The 21,813-nt window shown below is 41.9% G+C and overlaps 2 protein-coding genes across 2 annotated transcripts in view; one reads left to right on the top strand and one right to left on the bottom strand.

Moving 5' to 3' along the window:
- Positions 1-553: 553 nt before the first annotated feature.
- Positions 554-2,797, bottom strand: LOC138984414 (uncharacterized). The gene is made up of 5 exons (XM_070358577.1): positions 2,702-2,797; positions 2,502-2,634; positions 1,728-2,334; positions 1,502-1,581; positions 554-1,369 (listed from the first exon to the last, which is right to left on the bottom strand). Exons 1-5 carry the CDS (start codon positions 2,795-2,797, stop codon positions 1,347-1,349), a joined length of 939 nt encoding a protein of 312 aa, XP_070214678.1. The 3' UTR covers positions 554-1,346.
- GPR156 (G protein-coupled receptor 156) overlaps positions 2,056-21,813 on the top strand; it is a 108,703-nt gene continuing 88,945 nt past the window's right edge. Inside the window, exon 1 of the mRNA XM_070369951.1 lies at positions 2,056-2,249. The gene's annotated coding sequence lies outside the window, so the exon portion shown is untranslated. The remainder of the gene's footprint in view (positions 2,250-21,813) is intronic.

The following is a 21,813-nucleotide window of genomic DNA, read 5'->3' as shown; positions in this document are numbered from 1 at the left end:
AAAAGACCCATAACTCAAAAAGTAAAATGAACTAAGTATATGAATAAACAATTCATAGAACAGAATATCCAAAAGGGGAAACAGAAAACAAACAGCTTTACTAGTAGACAGTGAAATAAAAATTAAAGGAACAACAAATTATCACTATTCATTTAGCAGAATAGCTAAAAAATAAGTAAAGTAAATTGTTATGGTCTTTTAGAAGGCAATCTAGTAACATTTTAAATAGACCAATCTCACACCTGGAAATCAGTCCCTCAGAAATTAAATTACCAGGGCATTTGGATACACATAAAGGATGTTTATTTAAACACTGGTGCCAGTGGAAATTTTTTAAGAATTGAGTTAATTTTGGTACATCCATACTGTGGAACATTAGGCAGCCTCTAAAATAAAAGAATGAATCAGTGCTATACCAGTTAAACTGGAAGGATTTTTATGACATTGTTTAATGAGGAAAGCAAGAAGCAGAGAAGGGTTTACACTATGATTCCTCACTTTGTAAAATACACATATATATGGTTATATTAACATGCTTAACTTTTTTAAAATAGTTGAGAGGGGGAACAGTGAGGGAAGAGTCAGGTAAGAAAAGAGAATAATAAAAAAGGGTGTATCCTAAACATAACATACATGAGATAATTCCATTTGTGGATAAATGATGGATGGACATATGCATAAATATATACATGAAAATATGATCATCAAAACATTAACAGTGGTTATTTCAGTGTGTTGGTTTATTTCCTTCCTTATACTTTTATTTATTTGAATTTTTACAATAAGCAAAGTTTATATACATCCAAAGGATGGTTATTCATTTTAAAATGCATGTTGCCAATTGCCATGGGATTTAAGTTGAGTCAGAAACATATTATGCCTTGCAGGCTATGACAGTGGGGAGCCAAGAGGACACAGCCAGCTGTAACATACAGACCAACTTAGTAAGTGCTGTAATAGAAGCACAGAGTGTTGGGAAAGAGAAGTTAATTGATCTCTCAGATTTGACTGGGAATTTCTGGAAGAACATTGTTAAAGAAGAAGGCATCTCAGTAGGCTCTTGAAGGTTTGGGAACAATTCAACAGGTAAAGATGGGGATGAAGAGAAATCCAGAATAAATGAACAGAGTGAGCAAATCACACAGGGGCATTAAACATCCAGGATATATTCAAAGAACGGCAATTGGCCCAACACAGTATAACTGGAACACAGGTGTTGAGCAGATAGAAGGTTAGAATGGTAAGCTGGTTTCCAACTGTGAAAGTAGTTCAGACTGTATTCCACTTGCAGAGGGGGCTTACGGAGGGGGTCGGGGGCGGCCGCGGAGGTTTGTGTGTTTGTTTTTTCAGGAAAGCAGCATTCTTAGTTCTGTTTTGGGAGTGGGAAGAGGCAGGAGACAAGAACACCAGTTAGGAAACTTAAAATAATTAGGGCCAAGGTATCAAGTTTAACAAGAGCAGCAATATGGGAATGCAGAGAAAGGAGAAAGATTCTACAAACCTTTTTGAGGTAAATAGGGCAGGCCTTGGTAGAAGATGTTAAACCTTTTGTGCCTGGCAGCTGAGGGCTTGGGGATACACCTATTTGAGAAAGAGAACACTGGAACTGAAAGTGGGAACCACGCTGGGAGAAAAATCCCACTAACTTGCAGAATATACAGGGGCTGTATATAAAAGAAGGGAGAGCTTCTGAGGTAAAATAAAATTATCAAGTTGGTCCCTCTCACTTTCTGTATGTTCCACAGGAAAGGGTCTGGCTGTAGAGAATGAGAGATCCGGGGAAAGTCCAGGGTAAAATCTCAGACATAATTCCTGCTCTTGGGAACTGGAGCATGGGCGTCTTTCTTGCCTCTCCGCCGCCGAGACCCCCCGGGGCAGCCCTGTTCAGGCGAAGGAGGCGCGGGGCGCGGGTCCGCACAGCCAGGAGCGGCCGAGCGCGGGGTCCGGCGCAGCGCGCGGGGCGGTGCCAGGAGAGGGGCGGGAGGCGCGGCCCCGCCAGAGCCCGGCCCGGGTGGCCCCTGAGGCACCCGACGTCCCGCGCAGAGAGCAGAGCCGGGCGCCGCCGTCCCGCCGCCTCCGCGCCCGCCTCCCGGCTCCCAGCGCGGTGATGGGCGCGGCGCCCTGCGGTACTGCTCCCGCCCCTCCCCGTCCCTTCCGGCCCCGCGAACCCGCGAGAGACCCGGGCACCGCCGGCGTTCTGCCGCCCAGCCGCGGGCCTGGCGCTCCTCGGCGGTCCAGGACCTGGTGAGGTGAGCGGCGCGCCCTGGAGGATCCCATAGTCGGGAGTTTGTAGGAGCGCTCTGTGGGCAAGATATGTCCACAGAACGGCAAAGACTTAAATTCTGAAGTAAAAAGTGGAAAGGGGGGAAGGGCGTTCTCTGCTTTGCAGAATCTGGGCCGCTTCTTTGGAAACGGTGAAGAAACTATCTTAGAAACTGGAGGCGAGCCCGGGGTCACTGACCAGGGATGCCCGTGGCAGTTTCCTGAGGAGAGAAGCGTACTGGTATTTGTCGGGAAGAGGGGCTGCGGCTGTTCTGTTTTGTTAAACAGGCGATAGCCTCCTGAAACGGAGGGATCCGAGAACGGCATGTAGACCCTCCAGAGGCTCTTCACGGGGCTTGTCCCCAAACCTGCCTGTCGGGGGGTGGGGGGGAAGTGCACCCTAAGGGTGCCAGGTGGCGAGTAGGGTGGACTCCCTCACGAGGGTTGTGAAGTCCTGAATACAGAACGTTTTATTGCTCTGCTTTCTGTCGAACTGCCTTGTTCTGGGCAGAGAGACGCCCGGGAGCTGCAGCATCCTTGTAACTCTATCTGAAACTAGAGGCCACTTGTTAGATCGGTGTTTGAATGGTGGATATCTTGGTGTACTTGCGGCGCTGCGGAATATGAACTTTGAAGTTTTTCTTTAAAATTGAGTTTTATTGTTATCATTTTAGAGTAAGAATCTGTGGGGAGAGACGTCATGGCATGCTCTCTTCCCTTTGTTGGTTTCCTAGGTACGTGCGTGTATGAATAATAGGCAAATTATGTCCTAGCCTATAATGAAACATTTTTCCTGGTGTAGTCCTTTAACCGGGGTATGGAGGGTAATATCAAATTATTCCATACCTACGTGAAGTGTGGATTAAAAGCTGGAAAATTTGTCATGTAATTGTATGAGGCAGCTAGGCCTGCAAAGGAAAACTAATTTTTCTCTGCTTCAGTCGTGTCCGACTCTGTGCGACCCCATAGACAGCAGCCCACTAGGCTGCCCGGTCCCTGGGATTCTCCAGGCAAGAACACTGGAGTGGGTTGCTCCAGTGCATTTCCTTCTCCAATGCATGAAAGTGAAAAGTGAAAGTGAAGTCGCTCAGTCGTATCCGACTCTTAGCGACCCCATGGACTGCAGCCTACCAGGCTCCTCTGTCCATGGGATTTTCCAGGCAAGAGGACTGGAGTGGGGTGCCATTGCCTTCTCCTACCAATGGCTAAATGCAGCATAGAAGGCCTCCCTTCAGGCTGGGTAGCAGCCAGGCTTGCAAAACAGTAAGTAGCTTCTTCCTTTGCTGCAGTTGGAGGGAATGGATATGGAGATAAATGGCTGAGGATGTGGTAGTACACAATACAAGGCAGTTTGAGTCTGGAGAATAAAATGCCTTGGCAGGCTTTGCTTGAGTTAGAGATCTCTTGGGAGGCGAGTGGTGGCTCTCTGGTCCCAAATTTGCCAACCTAATTCCACTTTAGGGCCATCACTGTCTCTAGACTGCTCCCTGTATTTCCTCTTCTCTCACTCCAGCTTTTAGCGTCTCCCTGTTCCCCATTAAAGTCTAGGGTTGAGCCTGGCAGACGTCGAGTTATGGTGGCCTTGGGATAGAGAACTTCCAAGTCTAGTGAAAGCAGAATTGTGGCCCGGGGGAAACTTGGGGTGGGTAGGGTGAAGCAACTTCCAGCCTAGACTTCCAGCCTAAAAGACTCTCAAAATAGTGGCAGAGTGATAAAGACAGAAGGAAAGAGATTCTCTCAGGTGGACAGTAGGTGCTTAACAGTTTATTTCCTGCTCAGAATTTTAATATTTCCTTTTTTGTTGTTTGACCATAAGGGCATTTCCAGATGGGGTTGGGGGAGTATAGAACTCTGAAAAGTCCCTCCTTCTCCCAAATTTGCGTTTCTTTCTACTCCCTTGTAGGTTTTTAGAGAGTAAGTGGGGACAGGGGGCGAGAGAAGAAAGAAGCAGTGAGGCTCTGCCTTCCCACAGAGACAATGGACCATGGACTGACTTGGGCCCAGAAGTAGGATTTGAAAGTTGAAAAGAATGTTCCATGTTTCATTAAAAATGAGAGCCTTTATTATGCAGAAAGGCATTGAGAACCATGACATTCTCATTTAGTTACTGATGAGTTCTGCTTGATAAGGGATTCAAGTCTCTACTTCTCTTTTATTTTCCCTTCCAACATTTTATTGTGAAAAACTTCAGACATACAGAACTTAAATTGAAAGGTGGTCAAGAAACAGATGTGTGAAGGATATTAACATTTTGAGTAGTGGAGGAAAGGATCTTATTCTTCTGACTTTTCCCTAAGAATTCTAGGCATATCTCTTCATTGCTTCCTTTTTCCCATTCTTAAAACATGTGTGTGCTTAATCGCTCAGTTGTGCCTGACTCTTTTCGACCCCATGGATTGTAGCCTGCCAGGCTCCTCTGTCCTTGGGATTCTCCAGGCAAGAATACTGTGGAGTGGGTTGCCATGGCCTCCTCCAGGGGATCTTCCCAACCCAGGGATTGGACCTGGTTCTCGCTTATTGCAGGCAGATTTTTTACCATCTGAGCCACCAGGGAAGCATAAGTTGGATAATATCACTCCCCTGCTTAACATTCTCCAGTGAAATAAGATCCCTCACACTTTTAATAAAATCCAGCTCTCTACCAGGACTTACAAAACCCTAATTGATCTGGCCTCTTTGACCTCATATCTTTCTCCTCACTTTACTTCTTCCTTGCTCTTTTCTGCCTGAACACTCTTCCCTCAAATATTTACACTGCTTCTTTCCTCAGTTAATTCAGCACTCTTTTCAAATGTGACCTCCTCCATCAGGTCTTCCTTGACCACCTAATCCAAAACCACGCTTTGTCACTCCCTGTCCTCTGACCCTACTTTAGTTTTCTTCACTACATTTACCATTACCTGGCATTGAATAGTATGTCTCTTTCTTTATTAATCATCTCTGTATTCCACCCCTCAAATGTAAGCTTCATAAGGACAAGAAATTTTTTGTCTTATTCACGGCATATTGTAAGCAATTAATAAATTAATGAATAATTGTCGAATTAATTAGATAATTAAATGACACAGATAAGACATTGCCTCCCATAAGGGTGGCATAACCCTTGGTAAAATACTAGAAGTCCTTGTAAGTGATTCAGGTTAATCAATATTTTATAGGTAAATGATGATCCTGGAGATAAGTAGCCACTCTTATCCCCACAGTGCTTTGAAGCTGAATCCTATGTTAGAAGCTGAGCTAGTTTTGACAAACCCTCATCCCAAACAAGATATAAAAAATTTCAATCCTAGAAATTTCCCTCATGCCCCTTTCTAGTTACCCGCCCCCCCAGAAGCAACCTTTGTTATGATTTCTTTTATCATAGTTTTGCTGGTTCCTGGACATCATATAAATGCATTCACACAGTATGTACTTTTATGTCTGCCTTTTTTCTCAGCACAGTGTCTTGAGATTCATCCTTGTGGTTGTATATTAATTGTTTATTTCCTTTTATTCCAAGATGGTATTCAACTGTATGAATATCTACTTTTTATTTACCCATTCTCTTGTTCATGGATACTTGGGTTGTTTCCAGTTTGGGGCTATTTTAAACAAAGCTGCCTTGAACATTTTATAGAGTCTACCTCATTTTAAGTCCTATGTACTTTATGTGAAAATCTTCATGCCACCAGTGCTGAGAGAAAGATGGCAAGATTATGGTGGCTGTGCCCAGTATGGCAGCCTGCCTGTACCCCAGCAAGCGCCTTCTCCAGACAGCCCCACTGGGTGCTGATCTCTCTCCCACTGCAGAGGGGGAGCACTTGAAAAATGCGTGTCCAGGCAAATTGGGGAGCCCTCAAGCATGCTTTCAGTGTTTCTCAGTCCCTAAAAGAGACTGTAGAATGCTGCCGCCATTGCTGTTGTATTCCCTGCCTCCTCTCAGCTCCCCATCCCAGTACAAATTGACTCTAATCAGCCATTGAGCATTCTGCTCTCAAGAGGTTTAAATATTTAAGAGTAAGAGTCTTGTTCAGAGCCTGATAAAATATTTATGTGTTTCCATGGGGCATTGGTTTTCATCTAGGCTTCTCAAAGTGTTTTTCGGAGACACTTGTCATAATCATGAGCTAGTCAGACAGAGATAGATGATACAGCCAGAGAACATTGGTAATACTGAACCCATCTTGCAGAGTGCCTTGCTTTCTAGGGATGGGGGAGAATGAGCATACAGAAAAACGGGCATTAATAGTATCTGGACCAGGAGACAGGCTGACAATAGTGACTTGGAAAAAGCAGAGTCTGTTAATGGAGTTCCCCTGAGGGTGTGAGCCCAGAGGGATGGTAGAAAGGAGCTTGTCAGCATGAGGAGGGATTATTTTAGATGGAATGCATTCATCCCAAGTAGAAGAATAAAGGAATAAGCCTTTAAAGGACACAGTTCCTTTGACACCAAGGTAGACAAAGCCTGTATAAGATAGCTATGCTGAGTGCTATAATTAAGTCATCACACCTGCTATGAAAATATGGGAGAAGGAGTGGAGGCTAGCGAGTGTTTCCAGGTTGGGGGAGAGAACTAGCTATCTCAGGAGAAATTGTTATTTTCTTCTCCAAGGAAGAAGTGCTTTTTGAGTCAAGTTCTGAAGGAGTTATGGCTCTCTGACTGGCAGCTGTGTGGCATGGAAGGCATTTCCAGACAGAGTAACTTGAGCAGACATTCGAGTCAGGGCTCTAGTGCTGGTGTGGCCTGAGTAAGGTGAAGAGGGGGTGTCAGGGAGGGTTAGGGCAGGTTTGCAGTAAGAGATAAAGCAGGAGAGCTAAAGGCCAACTTGTAAAGGACACAGGAGCATGGACTTTAGTCTGTTTGTTGAAGGGAATCATGTAACTCTTGATTAGGTCAGATTTTGAGCAATTCTTGAGCGGTGCCTGTAGCCCAAGCAAGGCCTTGAGGTCTGTTTATGTCTAAGGCACTTCCAGAATATTCTGCTATGTCCAATCCAGTCTAGAGCCTTTGTAAAATCTACTCTAAAGGATGTAAACAGAAGGAGGTCAGATTCATTCAGTATACTCCTGGGACTAGCCAGAAACAGGTCTCATCCATCACAAATACTCCAAGTCAAACTGAATTCATAGGCTGTATGCTGCATCCTCTGATGGCAGCATACATCCTCTTTCGTGGCCACTTTGCCTCAGTGGGGGCTAGTTGGGAGGGTCTAAGTACCCCTTATCACCTGAACCTAAATCTGAGTCAGTATACTTCAGGCTGGGTTGCAGGCAACAGAGGACCAAGTGATGAGACAGGCAGACCATTGCTACAGAACTCAGACTTTCTTTGACCCGGCTACTGGTAACAGAGGATTGAGGCCGTGCAGATTGACAACCCATAGACAGGACCGTTCAGCCACCTACCACAAGTGTTCCCTTCAGATTCCTATTCAGAAGTGCCTCAGGATGTTTATTTTAATGAATAATGAAAATAGGGAGGGAGGAAAGGGTGTGAAACCTCTCCATCATCTTCGCTTTATGATGTTTGTAATAAGGAAGAGATAAGTAGAAGTGATGGTCCTGGGGAAGTCAGTCCTCAGCGCAGCAGTGAGGAACTTTGCCTATGTGTAGATTAGCTGCAGAGCTCTGGAATTCTGATGGGGAGAAGCGATTTCTTGGTGTGAGGACAGAAAAAGGCATGGAGGACCCCATAGAGAAACTTCATGATTCTGCTCAGGGTCTTGCTGTTTGTAACTTTTCTCTTGCGGTGGTGGGTACATGTTCCAGAGTGACACTGGAAACACCCAGAAGAGAATGCACTGGGCCTTCCCATTGCCTTCTGCCTATGCTGGAATGTCAGCCTCTCAATCAGTACTGTCAGCTCCCATCCTGATTTTCCCAGGGTAACTGGGAAGACCCTGAGAGAGGAGGCAGAAGCGGAAGTCTTAACTAGGGAAATAACAAGACTTCAGACTAACAATATCCTTCAATATTTAAGACATTCTTAGTTTTCTGCATGAAGTGAAATCTCCCAAGGGCCATGTTTGCTGTGTATTTCCTCCGAACAGGTGAAGAGGGTTCGTGCTTAACTGAGTGCCTTCTCGTAATGGACATTTCAGTGATTGTATGTTGTTCCCTGGCCTGCTTTTGGATGTTGTTTGGAGATTGGAGTAAAAAGGGAACAGGAAAGATGATGGCAGGAGACAGGAAAGGGAAGAGAGTAGTGACTGGCTGGGGTCCTAGGTACCCGATTATCTGCAAGTGAGAGACTGGGACGAAAGGAGATCAAATAACCACCCATGGGAATCTTTATGTGCAAATATTGCTGACTGCCAAAGTCAGTTGTGAAGAGAAAAGAAGGGCTGAGACATGAGGCTGCTCTCAGTCAGTCTGAGGAATATTAATACAGGCTTGACACACCAGAATACATAGCCACACCACAACCATGCAGATCCCAGCAGTAATATACTGTCCAAACCCCTTCACACTTCCATCACGTTCTCTCATATTCATTTATAATATTAGTTATGTATGTGAGATACTTGTAAAGATATACAAATGCAGACCTACTTTAAAAAGTAAGTATAAAGAAGCATTCTAAAATATTAGCAGCAGTGGGATTATGAATGATTATTTTTTTCTAACTTATCTGTATTTCCCATGATTGCTATTATAAGCATGGATTTCTATGATACTCAGTAAAACATTAAATAAAATAATCTTTCAAGGGACTCAGTACGAAGAAAGAAGAAAAGGCATACGTGGAGGACAGTAGGATTTTACCAGAATAGAAAAAAGATGTTGGAAAATGAATGAAAATCACAGAAGTGATTTTGTCAGGAAGACGGAGGGGAGAGTAGGTGGAGATTAGTAATGTTTTCTCTATTTACTGTTATTTACTAGACTTGTTATAATGAGTGTGTATTACTTTTATAATTTAAAAATGCAATAAATTTAAAATATAAAAAGAATTTATTGAGACTATTATTTACAAGTAATACCAGTGGAGTGTATAGTCACTTTCAGGCTGCTAACTTCTGCATATTTTTTGTTCATTGTTGAATATCATGTATTTCTTGCTGCCCCACCCCCACCCCCGCCAAGGATCTGGAAGCTTTTATCAGCATGAAGCCAAGTTGCCAACACTCTGCCAAATGTCACACCTCCAAGGCCTTAATGCCATTCTCTGGGCGACAACTGGAAGTCAATCGGCTTCCAGTGGTCCACCAAGGTGCTAACACAGAGCACTTCGCAACTGGACAGCAGCATCTTTCCCAGAGTTTAATATTTATTCCTGAAGCTGCCAGGCCATCCTTATACATCACATCTCTGAAATATGAAACTGGAGCCAACAAAAGCTGTCAGTAGCTGGAGTAGTGGGATTTTTCCAGACAAAACACTGTTCTTCTCTCATTCAGCTTACTGACTCGAGCAGCCTCTTGGGAACCTCTGCGGCTGAGCTTCTGGAGAGGTGGATGTACTTTTCATTTCACAACCACTGGCCTTTTCCAGAGACATTGTCGAGTCTGTGCTTTAATTGGCTCCTTCTGAGGAACAGGTGGTGAGGCCTCTCTCCAGGAACAAAAGTTGCTGCCTACCTCTGTGTACCAGGATCAATTTAAAGCAAATGCTGGAGAACTGTACCATCCACTGGCATTACTTGTAAATAATAGTCTCAATAAATTCTTTTTATATTTTAAATTTATTGCCTTTTTAAATTATAAAAGTAATACTCATTATAACAAGTCTAGTAAATAACAGTAAATATAGAAAATGTTACTAATCTCCACCTACTCTACCCTCCGTCTTCCTGAAAAAAAAAATTTCTTCTGTCCTTTTCTACATTCAAATCTAGGTAGAGTTATTTTCTATTTCATATGTAAATGGGATCATATAATACCAGTTACTTTATGTTTCATTTTATTTATTATATTAAGTACATTACTATAGGTACATACATATAGTTGATCCAATTTTTAATAACTACATATATTCCTTTGGAGACATAATTTTTCCCATTATTTTTGTATTGATAGATATTCTAAGTTATCCTCCAGTGTTTTTTCTTTTAAACAAAACAAATTATGCTACAATAAATATTCTACATTTATCCTTACACTTTGGCTTGTATTTCCATAGGAAAATTCCCCAGATTGGCATTTCTGGGTCAAAGGGAACACACACAATTTTCCTGCTCACTGTGGGTCTCCCCTCCAGCAGCCGTTTCCCTCCCTCCTTTTGTCTTGCTCTCCACTCTCCCGCTGCATTTCTTCAGGGAGGCCTGTGTATGTAGGCAGGAGAGCCCTGCAGTGAGAACTCATCCTTGCCAAGTGTGGATTATATCAGCTCAATGGGGAGCAGGGTCTGCTGTATCTTGGTTGCATTGTGTGTCTATTGCTTCTGGTTGGCCAAACTATTTACAGTTCCCCTTGTTCATTTATTCCATGCTGAGGAATTATCCATGGTCTTCATCTGTGGCAGGAGCAGCCTAATCAGTGGGGAGGGAGGCGCTTTCAGAGAGAAAAAGTCGTTACAGTGCTTTCTCACAATGCCAAATCTGCTATGTTTTTATGTCCTTTCCTTAATAGTTGGATTGAGAAAAGTTCTTTGATTCCATCCCAGTCTTCTCCCTCTATTTTGAGGGATTTGGGGATTTTTATGAGTATATAGTCAATCAACTTCAGCTGATTACTTGACATGAGGATAATTAGTTGAGAAGGTAGGGGTCTTACACCTAAAGAATCAGTGCCACTCAACAGATGTAAACATTTTTAAACAAGTGATTTTACTTAGCCTGGTATGAGTAGTGAGCTTCCCAGGACTACTTGGTTTTCATTTTTAGTTTTGCTCTTGTTTGCCTGTAAAAATTCAGTCTAGCTCTCAAGACTGGAGAGGAGCAGGATTCTTCACCACACCAGGGCTAGAGAAAATATCAGAGAAGCATTAAGGGAAGCCAGTGAGTATGAACAAGGGAAATGTAAGTAATGAACTGCCAAAGTAGCAAGAAGTATATGGGGTTTTTAAATCCTCAGCTGCAGGCTGCTGTGTGGGCCTGTGAGCTCTTGGACATGCTATGGAGATCTGTGATCCTCTAGTTCTGTGTTCAGAATGCAAACATTAGCTAAGTCATCCTAGATGACTTCAAAATTATGAAGTCCTGTGACAGACATTTTGCTGTTGGCTTCTATAATACATGCTGCAATTTTTGCTTGGTAGCTTTGAAATGAATTTTTATGTCCTAGATTGAAAACTAAAGAAAGAAAAGAAAACCAGAATAGAAGTTATTGTCGTTAATTTCTAAGAAGAAATTTTACTTTCATTTGGACATGTATAAACCTGAAGAATAAGCATCATTCTTTGTATTAATACATACTTTTTCATCAACTTTTCAGATATGTACTGATGGAGTAAAAATGATAGTTAATAATTGACTATAGTCAGTCACTATGATAGGTTTGTCTCATAACTTAGGGATTCTATAATGTATCTTAATTGGTCTCATAGTTAATAGTAGGATAGTTATATTTTATACTGTTTTCATTGTGATTTGAATCTCTAAAGATTATCTTTAAACAGTTTTGTCTCCTCAGTTAAAAAAAAATTAAGGTGAAACATATTATAAGACATTAAGCATCTGCTTCTAGCCATAATGAACCATCTGGTAGTAGACTGTTGCTCCCACAGGGGACACCTAGAAAATCCAGATTTCCGTAATCTGTTTAAAGGCATAAAAGACCTACTAATGCCAGTGCTTGAGATCTAAAACCTCAGAAAGAAGAGAAATTCATTGAGTGCCCCATATTCTGGGTTGCATTTTCCCTTGAGACATTTGCCATTTGTTAAGTAGCATGTAAGGAAAAGCTAAGAACCCAAGCAAAAAGAAGCTACTGAGAGTCAAAGAAGCTGAGCAGAACATTCTGCAGCCTGATAGAGCTGGGGAGGGAAAAAAGGGGGAATTCAAGGACACTAAATGAGCTGGGACATAGAGGTCATGATCGTGGAAAGAAAAGAGACTCAGAGGAATTAGTGCAATAAATTTGAGCCATTTTCCTTACAAGTCATTCGCCAATGTATAAGTAGCACAGCTGTTGTTTAGTCTCTAACTCATGACAGGCTTTTTTGCTACCCCATGGACTGTAGCCTGCCAGGCTCCTCTGTCCATGGGATTATCCAGGCAAGAATACTGAAATGGGTTGCCATTTCCTTCTCCAGGGGACCTTCCCAACCCAGGTATTGAACCCACATTTCCTGCATTGGCAGAGCAATTTTTTACATCTGAGCCCCACCCGAGGAGCCCAAGTAGGAGCCCAAGGATTAAAAAAAAGCCAAACAGAAAGCAATGCTAAAAAGCTAAACTCATCAGAGCTAGTGCAATCTTACTGTGCTGAGGAGATTAAAATGGGAGTGTTGGGTCCACCAAAGTGGAAGGGCCTGAAAAACACTGATGGTTAATTTCATGTGTCTCCTTGTATCGCCAATTTATTTTGGAGGTATACCTGTGAGAGTGTTTCTGGAAGAGATTAGCAGTTGAATTAGTGAACTGAATAAAGCAGTTGGCCCACCTCAATGTGTGACAGAACATTATTGAGAGAAATTTAAGAAGACCTAAATAGACAGAGAGATACATCTTATTCACAGGTGCTATGGATTGAATGTTTGTGTCCTCCCCAAAATTAATAGTTGAAATCTAGTCCCCAGTGTGATGATATTTGGAGACTGGGCCTTTGTGAGATGATTAGGTCAGAAGGATGGGGAAACCTTCATGAATATGATTAGTGCCCTTATAAGGAGAGGCCCGAGAGCTGAATAGCTCTCTTTCCATCGTGTTAGGGTATAACAAGAAGTCAGCTATCTGCAGACTGGAAGAGGGCTCTTACCAAAACACAGTCATGCTGGCACCATGATCTTGAGCTTCCAGCTTCCAGAACTGTGAGAAATAAATTTCTGTTGTTTATAAACCACTTTTAATCTATGGCATTTTTTAAATAGCAAGTGATTAGATTATTAGAACATTATTATTAAGATGTTAATTCTCTCCTAACTGATCTATACATTCAATATAATCCCAATCAGAATCCCAGATGACCGTTTTATAGAAATGATAATCTCATTTTAAAATTCCCTGGAAAATGTGCACTGTCTAGAATAGCTAAAACAACTTTCAAAAAAGGAACAAAGTTGAAGGATTATCACTCCTTGTTTTTTCTTTTGAATTCAAGAGTGGTTTCACAGGTGTATGGATATGTCAAAATTTATCAAATTGACATTTTAAATATTTGCAGTTTAATGTAATTTATACCTCAGTAATGGAGAAGGAAATGGCAGCTCACTCCAGTATTCTTGCCTGGGAAATCTCATGGGCAGAAGAGCCTGGCAGGCTACAGTCCATGGGGCTGCAAAAGAATCAGACAAGACTTAGTGACTAAACAACAACAACAATACCTCAAGAGAGCTGTTTAAAAGCTAATAGGAAAATGGGATAAAATACAATTGCAAAATATTTTAAAATACCAAAAAAAGAACATAGGACAGATTGGGAAAATAAAACAAATAGTGACATAATAAATTTTAACTCATTTATGTCAGTAATTCATAAGAATAAATAGAATACAACTAAAAGATTATTGTACTAGATAAAGAGTAGACATATTAAAAAGGATTATTAAAATGTTTTAATTGGTGACAGAGTTTTTCATAGCTTTCATCCTTTTAATGCATCATGCTTTACTTGTGGGTAGCCACAAGTATTTGATTTATGAGAACAATATAAATAGAAACCTTAATTTAAAAAAAGTTTTATCCCTAGCTTCACCTGAGTTGTGATTTGAAATGAGCCTCCTCACTGGACATGAATGGGGTTTGTAGGAGAGGTTGACATGGGCTATGATTCCCCTTTCTGATTTTATATGTAAAATATTACATATTTGTACATGTTTTTCAGAAGAGGGTCAATAGTTTACATCAGTATTTCATGTCCAAAGAACTATTTAAGAATTATGGTTTGAAGAATGAATAAATTGAGTACTATTCTAGGTGTCTAATTTCTCAGTAGTATGTCTCTGAGATTAATTTTTAGTGAATAATTCAAATTCAAGTAGACTCAGATTCTCATGGTATGAATGCCAAATCAACAGGTGCAGCATCACCTGGGAACTCACTAGAAATGCAGATTCTCAGGCCCTACTGAATCAGAAACTCTGGTGGTAAGGGCCTGCAATCAGTGTTTTTAAAGGCATTTTCTAGATAATTCTGATGTGCACTAAAGTTTGATAACCACTGGGTTAAACTGTTCTTAGAAAAGTCTATTCTGTACCTCATACTTCCAAGCCAAATTTAGGACATTTTGATAAGAAAGTGGCTGCAGAATGGAGAAGGCAATGGCAGCCCACTCCAGCATTCTTGCCTGGAAAATTCCACGGCGGAGGAGCCTGGTAGGCTGCAGTCCATGGGGTCGGACACGACTGAGTGACTTCACTTTCACTTTTCACTTTCATGCATTGGAAAAGGAAATGGCAACCCACTCCAGTATTCTTGCCTAGAGAATCACAGGGACAGAGAAGCCTGGTGGGCAGCTGTCTATGGGGTTGCACAGAGTCGGACACGACTAAAGCGTCTTAGCAGCAGCAGCAGAATGAACAGTCTGCTGTTAATAGCTTGCATTTTCCATCTTTTTATCCTCAGAGAGCCTGTATCACTCCAGTGTCCAGATTAAAGTGGAATTTGGAGACACAGCATATAAAGTGAAAACTGAAAGTGTTAGTTGCTTAGTCTTGTCAGACCCTTTGCGAACCCCATGAACTATAGCCTCGGAGAAGGCAATGGCACCCCACTCCAGTACTCTTGCCTGGAGAATCCCATGGACGGAGGAGCCTGGTAGGCCGAAGTCCATGGGGTCGCTAAGAGTCGGACACGACTGAAGCGACTTAGCAGTAGAACTATAGCCTGCCAGGCTCCTCTGTCCATGGAATTCTCCAGACAAGAATACTGGAGTGGGTAGCCTTTCCCTTTTCTAGGGGATCTTCCCTACCCAGGGATTGAACCCAGGTCTCCTGCATTGCAGACAGATTTTTTACCAGGTAAGCCACCAGGGAAGCCCACAGCATGTAAGTTCACTCACAGAAATTCTAACAAAAAGATTCAGGGATGAGTCCCATTAATTCCAAGAGCCTTGGACCTCTGCTTCTTTTGAGGAGTTGGACATTGCTTTCTCAATAGACTGAACCTCATGTTTTCACAGCTGTGTGGCACCTTCACAAACTTCTTTTGAAAGAATGCTCAGCATTACCATGGCTCTATTTGAAAGGTAGATTAATGAATTCACACAGCTTATGTTCTGGATACCCAAAAGGGCTGAGGTTTCAGCTATAGCAGCATAAAACTTGAGCCATCCAAAACCAGCCTCTGAAACCTTCAAATTTCCTTCTGTTGCCTGAAGCTTGATTTGTATGACACCTTACTGTTTCGCTGATGAGAAATACCATAGAGCACTTCACAGCAGTTCTCATTAAAGGAGGGCAGCCAAGTGGAATTCATTCTTGGCTCTTAGTAGTTTTCAAATGAGAATTTTATTGCATATTAATGAGCACTAATTGACATTTGTGACTGGTTTTTATGGAAAGCATGCATGTATAATTTGCATAATAGTACCTAAGTGCTTCTAGGAAACAGTGCAACTCTGGGAAGTTGGTGAGGGTTTTAGTATGTTGCTTTTTTTTTTTTTTTTTAATTCCCAACTCCAGTCCCTGGCAATAGTGTGGAATATTAACAGGTCTCTAAGATCCATCTATAAAACAGTGGTGACTCACGCCCAGTTCATGTGGTTGTGCCAGTTTATACCCGAGTTCAAAAAGAGTCAGCAAACCACATCAGGGCAGGAGCAGGAGATGCTCTCACAGTAGTCAGGGGGATTTTCCAGCCCTTCTGTATGAATCAAACCTCCTGTTTCTGCTGAGTTATAGTAGTATCTAGATGTCCTGAGGGTTGTTCCTAGGAGTATAGTACTCCTATAGAGTTTAGAGTTTTCTAAACATCTCTGGGTTCACATCAACACATATGTACTGATCACCTGCTAAGTATCAGGCACTGTGTTAGGTGCTAGAGCAAAACCTCATTGTCTTGTTCCCTGCATTCCTAGCTCTTAGCATAGTGACCAGGACACAATAGTTGATCAATCAATATTTATTGAATTATTGAACATGGTCTCTACTATCAGGGATCTATAATTTCATCTTACAAAATCTGATCTTACCTAAAATACAAAGATCATTACTCTTCCTGTTAGAAGAAACAATGATTAAGAACTCAGGATTCCATTAGAAACTTTATAACAAGAAAGATCTATAACCTTGATTATATGACCCAAGTCTTCTGTACAGATGACCCTTTCCTCTACTGTGGAGATGAAAGAAGCCAGTACTTATTGACAATCTAGTATATTAGTTACATTTACGAACATCTTGGATATCATATGACTTAATCATCAACAAAACCTATGAGGTACAGATAGTATTACCTCATTTCACTGAGGAGGAAACTGAAGAATTGAAGTTAAGTGACTAACTTAAGCCATCATGGATAGAAAATGATGGAGCTGAGATTTAAATTCAGCCTTGGCTTTGCCCATTGTAATATCACTCATTATACCAAGTAGTCCAAGGATGTGTGAAATGAAGCCAAACTCCATGTACTGAGATGGAGGCTGAATTGGCCCAGGAACCCTGGGGTGTGCCCTGCATTCAGTTGACCTACTGTTTACAGCAAACCTGGTGCTTACAGCAGTGTTTTTCAGGTCCTATGGGGGACCCACTCCAATAGCCAGTCTGATTCATTTTACTTCTACCAAGAAGCCAGAAATGTTTAAACACTGTAAGCAAAGGGAGAAATCAGGTTTACTGGAAGAAAAGTTACAGGTTAATATCAAATTTAAAAGTTGAGTATGTTCTTCTGTAATCTTGAGCAAAAATGTTCTCCAGATTGTGGAGAAATCACTGACTATGAACTGAGAAGCCCTGGAGAGGAGAGGCTTTAGAACACAGGGATTAGGAAAGAATGGTGGTGTGGTCCAAGAATTCATACAGAGCCCCATGATCCAAAAGCTTTGTTTCCTCTAAGTTTCAAATTACAGTGGTGAATCAAATCCACTCTTCTTCCTCCCATCCTGTCCACCTCCCACCTCTGCCAAGGACATCCAGTGATTCCCTTCTGCTTCTAAAGCCCCCTAAGAGGGATGTGTTTCAAGCAGCCGTCTCTTCTGCCCTTGCTCTTCCCTCTGGTGAATCAAGATTCCCTGCATAGCCCTGCTTCAGGGTCCTAGGGATGATTACTCAGAAACCATGCAAGTATGTGGAAAACTTAATTGGAGGCACTTCAAAGGCTTTACAAGGAAACTTTTATTATTTCACCCTCTTTTATAAGGCAAATCTGTGAAGCAGATTAATTCAGTCCATTTTACATTTTGGGGGAGAAAACGTGCACGTTCCCAAACTTATACTGTCCCAGGAGAATGGTCTTTCGTCTTCCACATTGTTCCTTTTCTCTCTCAGACTTCCTCCACAAATGTCTACAGCCCTAGAGCTGTTATCCCTGTGGCCTGGCCTCTCCAATTGCCTATACTGGTCCTGTGCACATTCAGTGTATTCAAATCAAACTTGCCTTCCTTCTGGTCACTATTCCCATCTGGCACTCCCCATATACACACACACTCTCCATCTTCCCTTCCCCAAGTCCAGGCCTTTGCTCAGATATTCCATATACATTAAAGGCTAACTGTAGTTTCCTTTAAAGTCCTTTAGCTCAGTTGGTAAAGAATCCACCTGCAATTCAGGAGACCCCAGTTTGACTCCTGGGTTGGGAAGATCCATTGGAAAAGGGATGGGCTGCCCACTCCAGTATTCTTGGGCTTCCCTTGTGGCTCGGTTGGTAAAGAATCCGCCTGCATTGTGGGAGACCCCGGTTCGATCCCTGGGTAGGGAAGATCCCCTGGAGAAGGGAAAGGCTACTCACTCCAGTGTTCTGGTCTAGAGAATTCCGTCGACTGTATAGTCCATGGGGTCGCAAAGAGTCAGACATGAGCAACTTTCACTTTCAAAGTAATATAGAAAAAGTGCTGAAGTTGGGAGACCAGAGCTCTGTTCCTACACTCACAAGGTGATCCTGAACCTCCCAACCTCTGTGAAGCACTTTTCTGGCCCATAAAATGAAGAGATTGGACTTTATTATGTCTAAGATTACTTCCAGCTCCAGCCTTCTTTCCCTGACTGAACCGTCTGTTCACATACATGGAATATTTTCCCATCCTGATCTCATGTTCATGCTCTCTTAGAATTTACAATGGTGAGCCATCTTCTATGTTGTAGATCTGTGTGGCGTGTGATCTTTAGGAGAGCTTTAATCTCTTCTGCCCTGCTTGTACCTGCCTGTTGTCCTCACGAAGAGCAGTGTATGTTCAGGAAATAGAAATGAATTTTACTGCTAATGTAAGTGACCCATATTCAGCATGTTTGTAAATCTGCTAGCAGAACGCAATACAGTGCAATCAAAAACAGCTAAAATGCATTTTGCATTCCCTGCTGTTTATAATTATCCATATATCTGCTGTCTACATTAACATAGTTAATGGGGAGGTACTACTTCAGACAATATTAGCACCAGAAGGTTAGCGCCAGAAGGAACGTTAGTGAATATCTAGTACAATACTACTGGGGCTTCTCTGGAGGCTCAGTGGTAAAGGATCCACCTGCCAGTGCAGGTTCACAGGTTTGACTCCTGGTTCAGGAAGATCCCCTGAAGTAGGAAATGGCAACCCACTCCAGTATTCTTGCCTGGGAAATCCCATGGACAGAGGAGCCTGGTGGGGCTATAGTCCATGGATTTGCAAAAGAGTAGGTCACTACTTAGGGAGTAAACCACATATTGACTAAACAACAGTGCTCTTGGTGGTGATTTGAATAGATACATTTTTTATTAATTTGCATGTGGTTCTGACTTGCCTCTTCTTAGTGGATAATCTGAGGCTGAGATACTTCAAACAGTGTATCTATTTGTTCACATTGGGTGGAAATATCCCTATTACTTCAGTTGTCCCTTTTCCTGTTTTTAATATAAAGCATGAAATGGGTTGAAAAATGAAGAGGTAATGAAATCCGGACAAAAGGAAATTAGTCATAGGATAATAAAAATGAGCCAGAAATGCCTAACACTGCACAGTTGCTGTAAGTGAACCACATATTTGATTCCAAGCATCCCGGCAGCCAAAAGAGAAAGAAACATACTATTCATGACATTAAAATGTTCCAGAAAAAGATAACTTTTCCTGGTATTTGAAAAAAAAGAGAAATTTAAACCATCTGTCCTCATGGAGGAGCCACCAAGTCAATGTTATCGACCACACCTTCAACAATATTTTTTTTTCTTTTTTTTTTCTTCAACAATATTTTACTAATACCTATGATGCTAAATTCATTTATGCAATAATCATTTATTGTGTGCCTTCTATGTGCCATATATGTGTTACTGTATTAGTTATTTTTTGTTATTGTTCACTCAGTCATGTCCAACTCTTTGCAACCCCATGGACTGCAGCACACCAGGCTACCCTGTCCTTCACCATCTCCCAGAGCTTGCTCAAATTCATGTCCATTGAGTCAGTGATACCATCCAACCATCTCGTCCTCTGTCATCACCTTCTCCTGCCTTCGATCTTTCCCAGCATCAGGGTCTTTTCAAATGAGTCAGCTCTTCGCATCAGGTGGCCAAAGTATTGGAGCTGCAGCATCAGTCCTTCCAATGAATGTTCAGGGTTGATTTCCTTTAGGATTGACTGGTTGATCTCCTTGCAGACCAAGGGGCTCTCAAGAGTCTTCTCCAACACTACAGTTTGAAAGCATCAATTCTTTGGCTCTCAGCCTTCTTTATGGTCCAACTCTGACACTGGAAAAACCATAGCTTTGACTAGACAGACCTTTGTTGGCAAAGTAATGTCTGTGCTTTTTTATACACTGTCTACGTTTGTCATAGCTTTTTTCCCCCAAGGAGCAAGCATCTTTTAATTTCATGGCTGCAGTCACCATCCGCAGTGATTTTGGAGCCCAAGAAAATAAAGTGTCATGGTTTCCATTGTTTCCCCATCTATATGTCATGAAGTGATGGGACCGGATACCATGATCTTACTTTTTTGAATGTTGAGTTTTAAACTAGCCTTTTCACTCTTCTCTTTCACCTTCATCAAGAGGCTCTTTAGTTCCTCTTTGCTTTCTGCCATAAGGGTGATGTCGTTTGCATATCTGAGGTTATTGGTGATTCTCCTGGCAGTCTTGATTCAAGCTTGTGATTTATCCAGCCCTGTATTTCGCATGATGTACTCTGCATATAAATTAAATAAACAGGTTGACAATATACAGCCTTGACGTACTCCTTACCCAATTTGGAACCTGGTGACTGCAGCCATGAAATTAAAAGACGCCTACTCCTTGGAAGGAAAGTTATGACCAACCTAGATAGTATATTCAAAAGCAGGGACATTACTTTGCCAACAAAGGTCTGTCTAGTCAAGGCTATGGTTTTTCCTGTGGTCATGTATGGATGTGAGAGTTGGACTGTGAAGAAGGCTGAGCCGCCGAAGAATTGATGGTTTTGACCTGTGCTGTTGGAGAAGACTCTTGAGAGTCCCTTGGACTGCAAGGAGATCCAACCAGTCCATTCTGAAGGAGATCAGCCCTGGGATTTCTTTGGAAGGAATGATGCTAAAGCTGAAACTCCAGTACTTTGGCCACCTCATGCGAAGAGTTGACTCATTGGAAAAGACTCTGATGCTGGGAGGGATTGGGGGCAGGAGGAGAAGGAGACGACAGAGGATGAGATGGCTGGATGGCATCACTGACTCAATGGACGTGAGTCTGAGTGAACTCCGGGAGTTGGTGAGGGACAGGGAGGCCTGGTGTGCTTCGATTCATGGGGTCGCAAAGAGTCGGACACGACTGAGCGACTGATCTGATCTGTTCCATGTTTAATTCTAACTTGCTTCTTGACCTGCATACAGATTTCTCAGGAGGCAGGTAAGGTGATCTGGTATTCCCATCTCTTTAAGAATTTTCCAGTTTGTTCTGATCCACACAGTAAAAGGCTTTAGTGTAGTCAATGAAGCAGATGTTTTTTGGGAATTCTCTTTTCTAAAGATCCAATGGATTTTTCTTTTTGATACTTAAATTATCTTGTCATTGACAAGAAGCCTGTTGACTCCTACATCCATTTGACATGATTCTGTAGTCTCTGTAGTCTGATAATTTTTTATTTTCTAGCAAGGCAAAATATCCCAGTTTCATCTTGGATATTTCCAATTCTGTAATTTAAACTGGCAATTTCACTAAAGAAAACTGATTTCTTTTTAGTGAAAGTGTTTTGAGAGATTGCAGTCTGGGCACTTGGAGGGCTTATTGTTACAGATTGTACTTATTTCTGAACTTTGGTTGACAAACTGGGAAATATGAATATTTTAGGAAAAGAACACTTTGATTCCATAGTTATATTTCCCATTTAAATAATAGATGGAAAGATTTTACTTATTTTATATGTTTATCTTTTTTCTGTTACTTT

The sequence above is a fragment of the Bos mutus genome, chromosome 1 (genome assembly GCF_027580195.1).
Source record: "Bos mutus isolate GX-2022 chromosome 1, NWIPB_WYAK_1.1, whole genome shotgun sequence".
NCBI classification, from domain to species: Eukaryota; Metazoa; Chordata; class Mammalia; order Artiodactyla; family Bovidae; genus Bos; species Bos mutus.
Note: the sequence above shows the minus strand (reverse complement) of the source record. Positions and strands in the feature narration are given on the sequence as shown.

Excerpts from the sequence above, each read along its gene's own strand:
- LOC138984414 (XM_070358577.1), bottom strand. The coding sequence starts at position 2,797 with ATGCTGCAGCTCCCGGGCGTCTCTCTGCCCAGAACAAGGCAGTTCGAC. Across the intron at positions 2,635-2,701 it reads TTCAGGACTTCACAACCCTC|GCAGGTTTGGGGACAAGCCC; the intron begins GTGAGGGAGTCC and ends ACCCCCCGACAG. Across the intron at positions 1,582-1,727 it reads TCCTGTGGAACATACAGAAA|GTGTATCCCCAAGCCCTCAG; the intron begins GTGAGAGGGACC and ends TTTCTCAAATAG.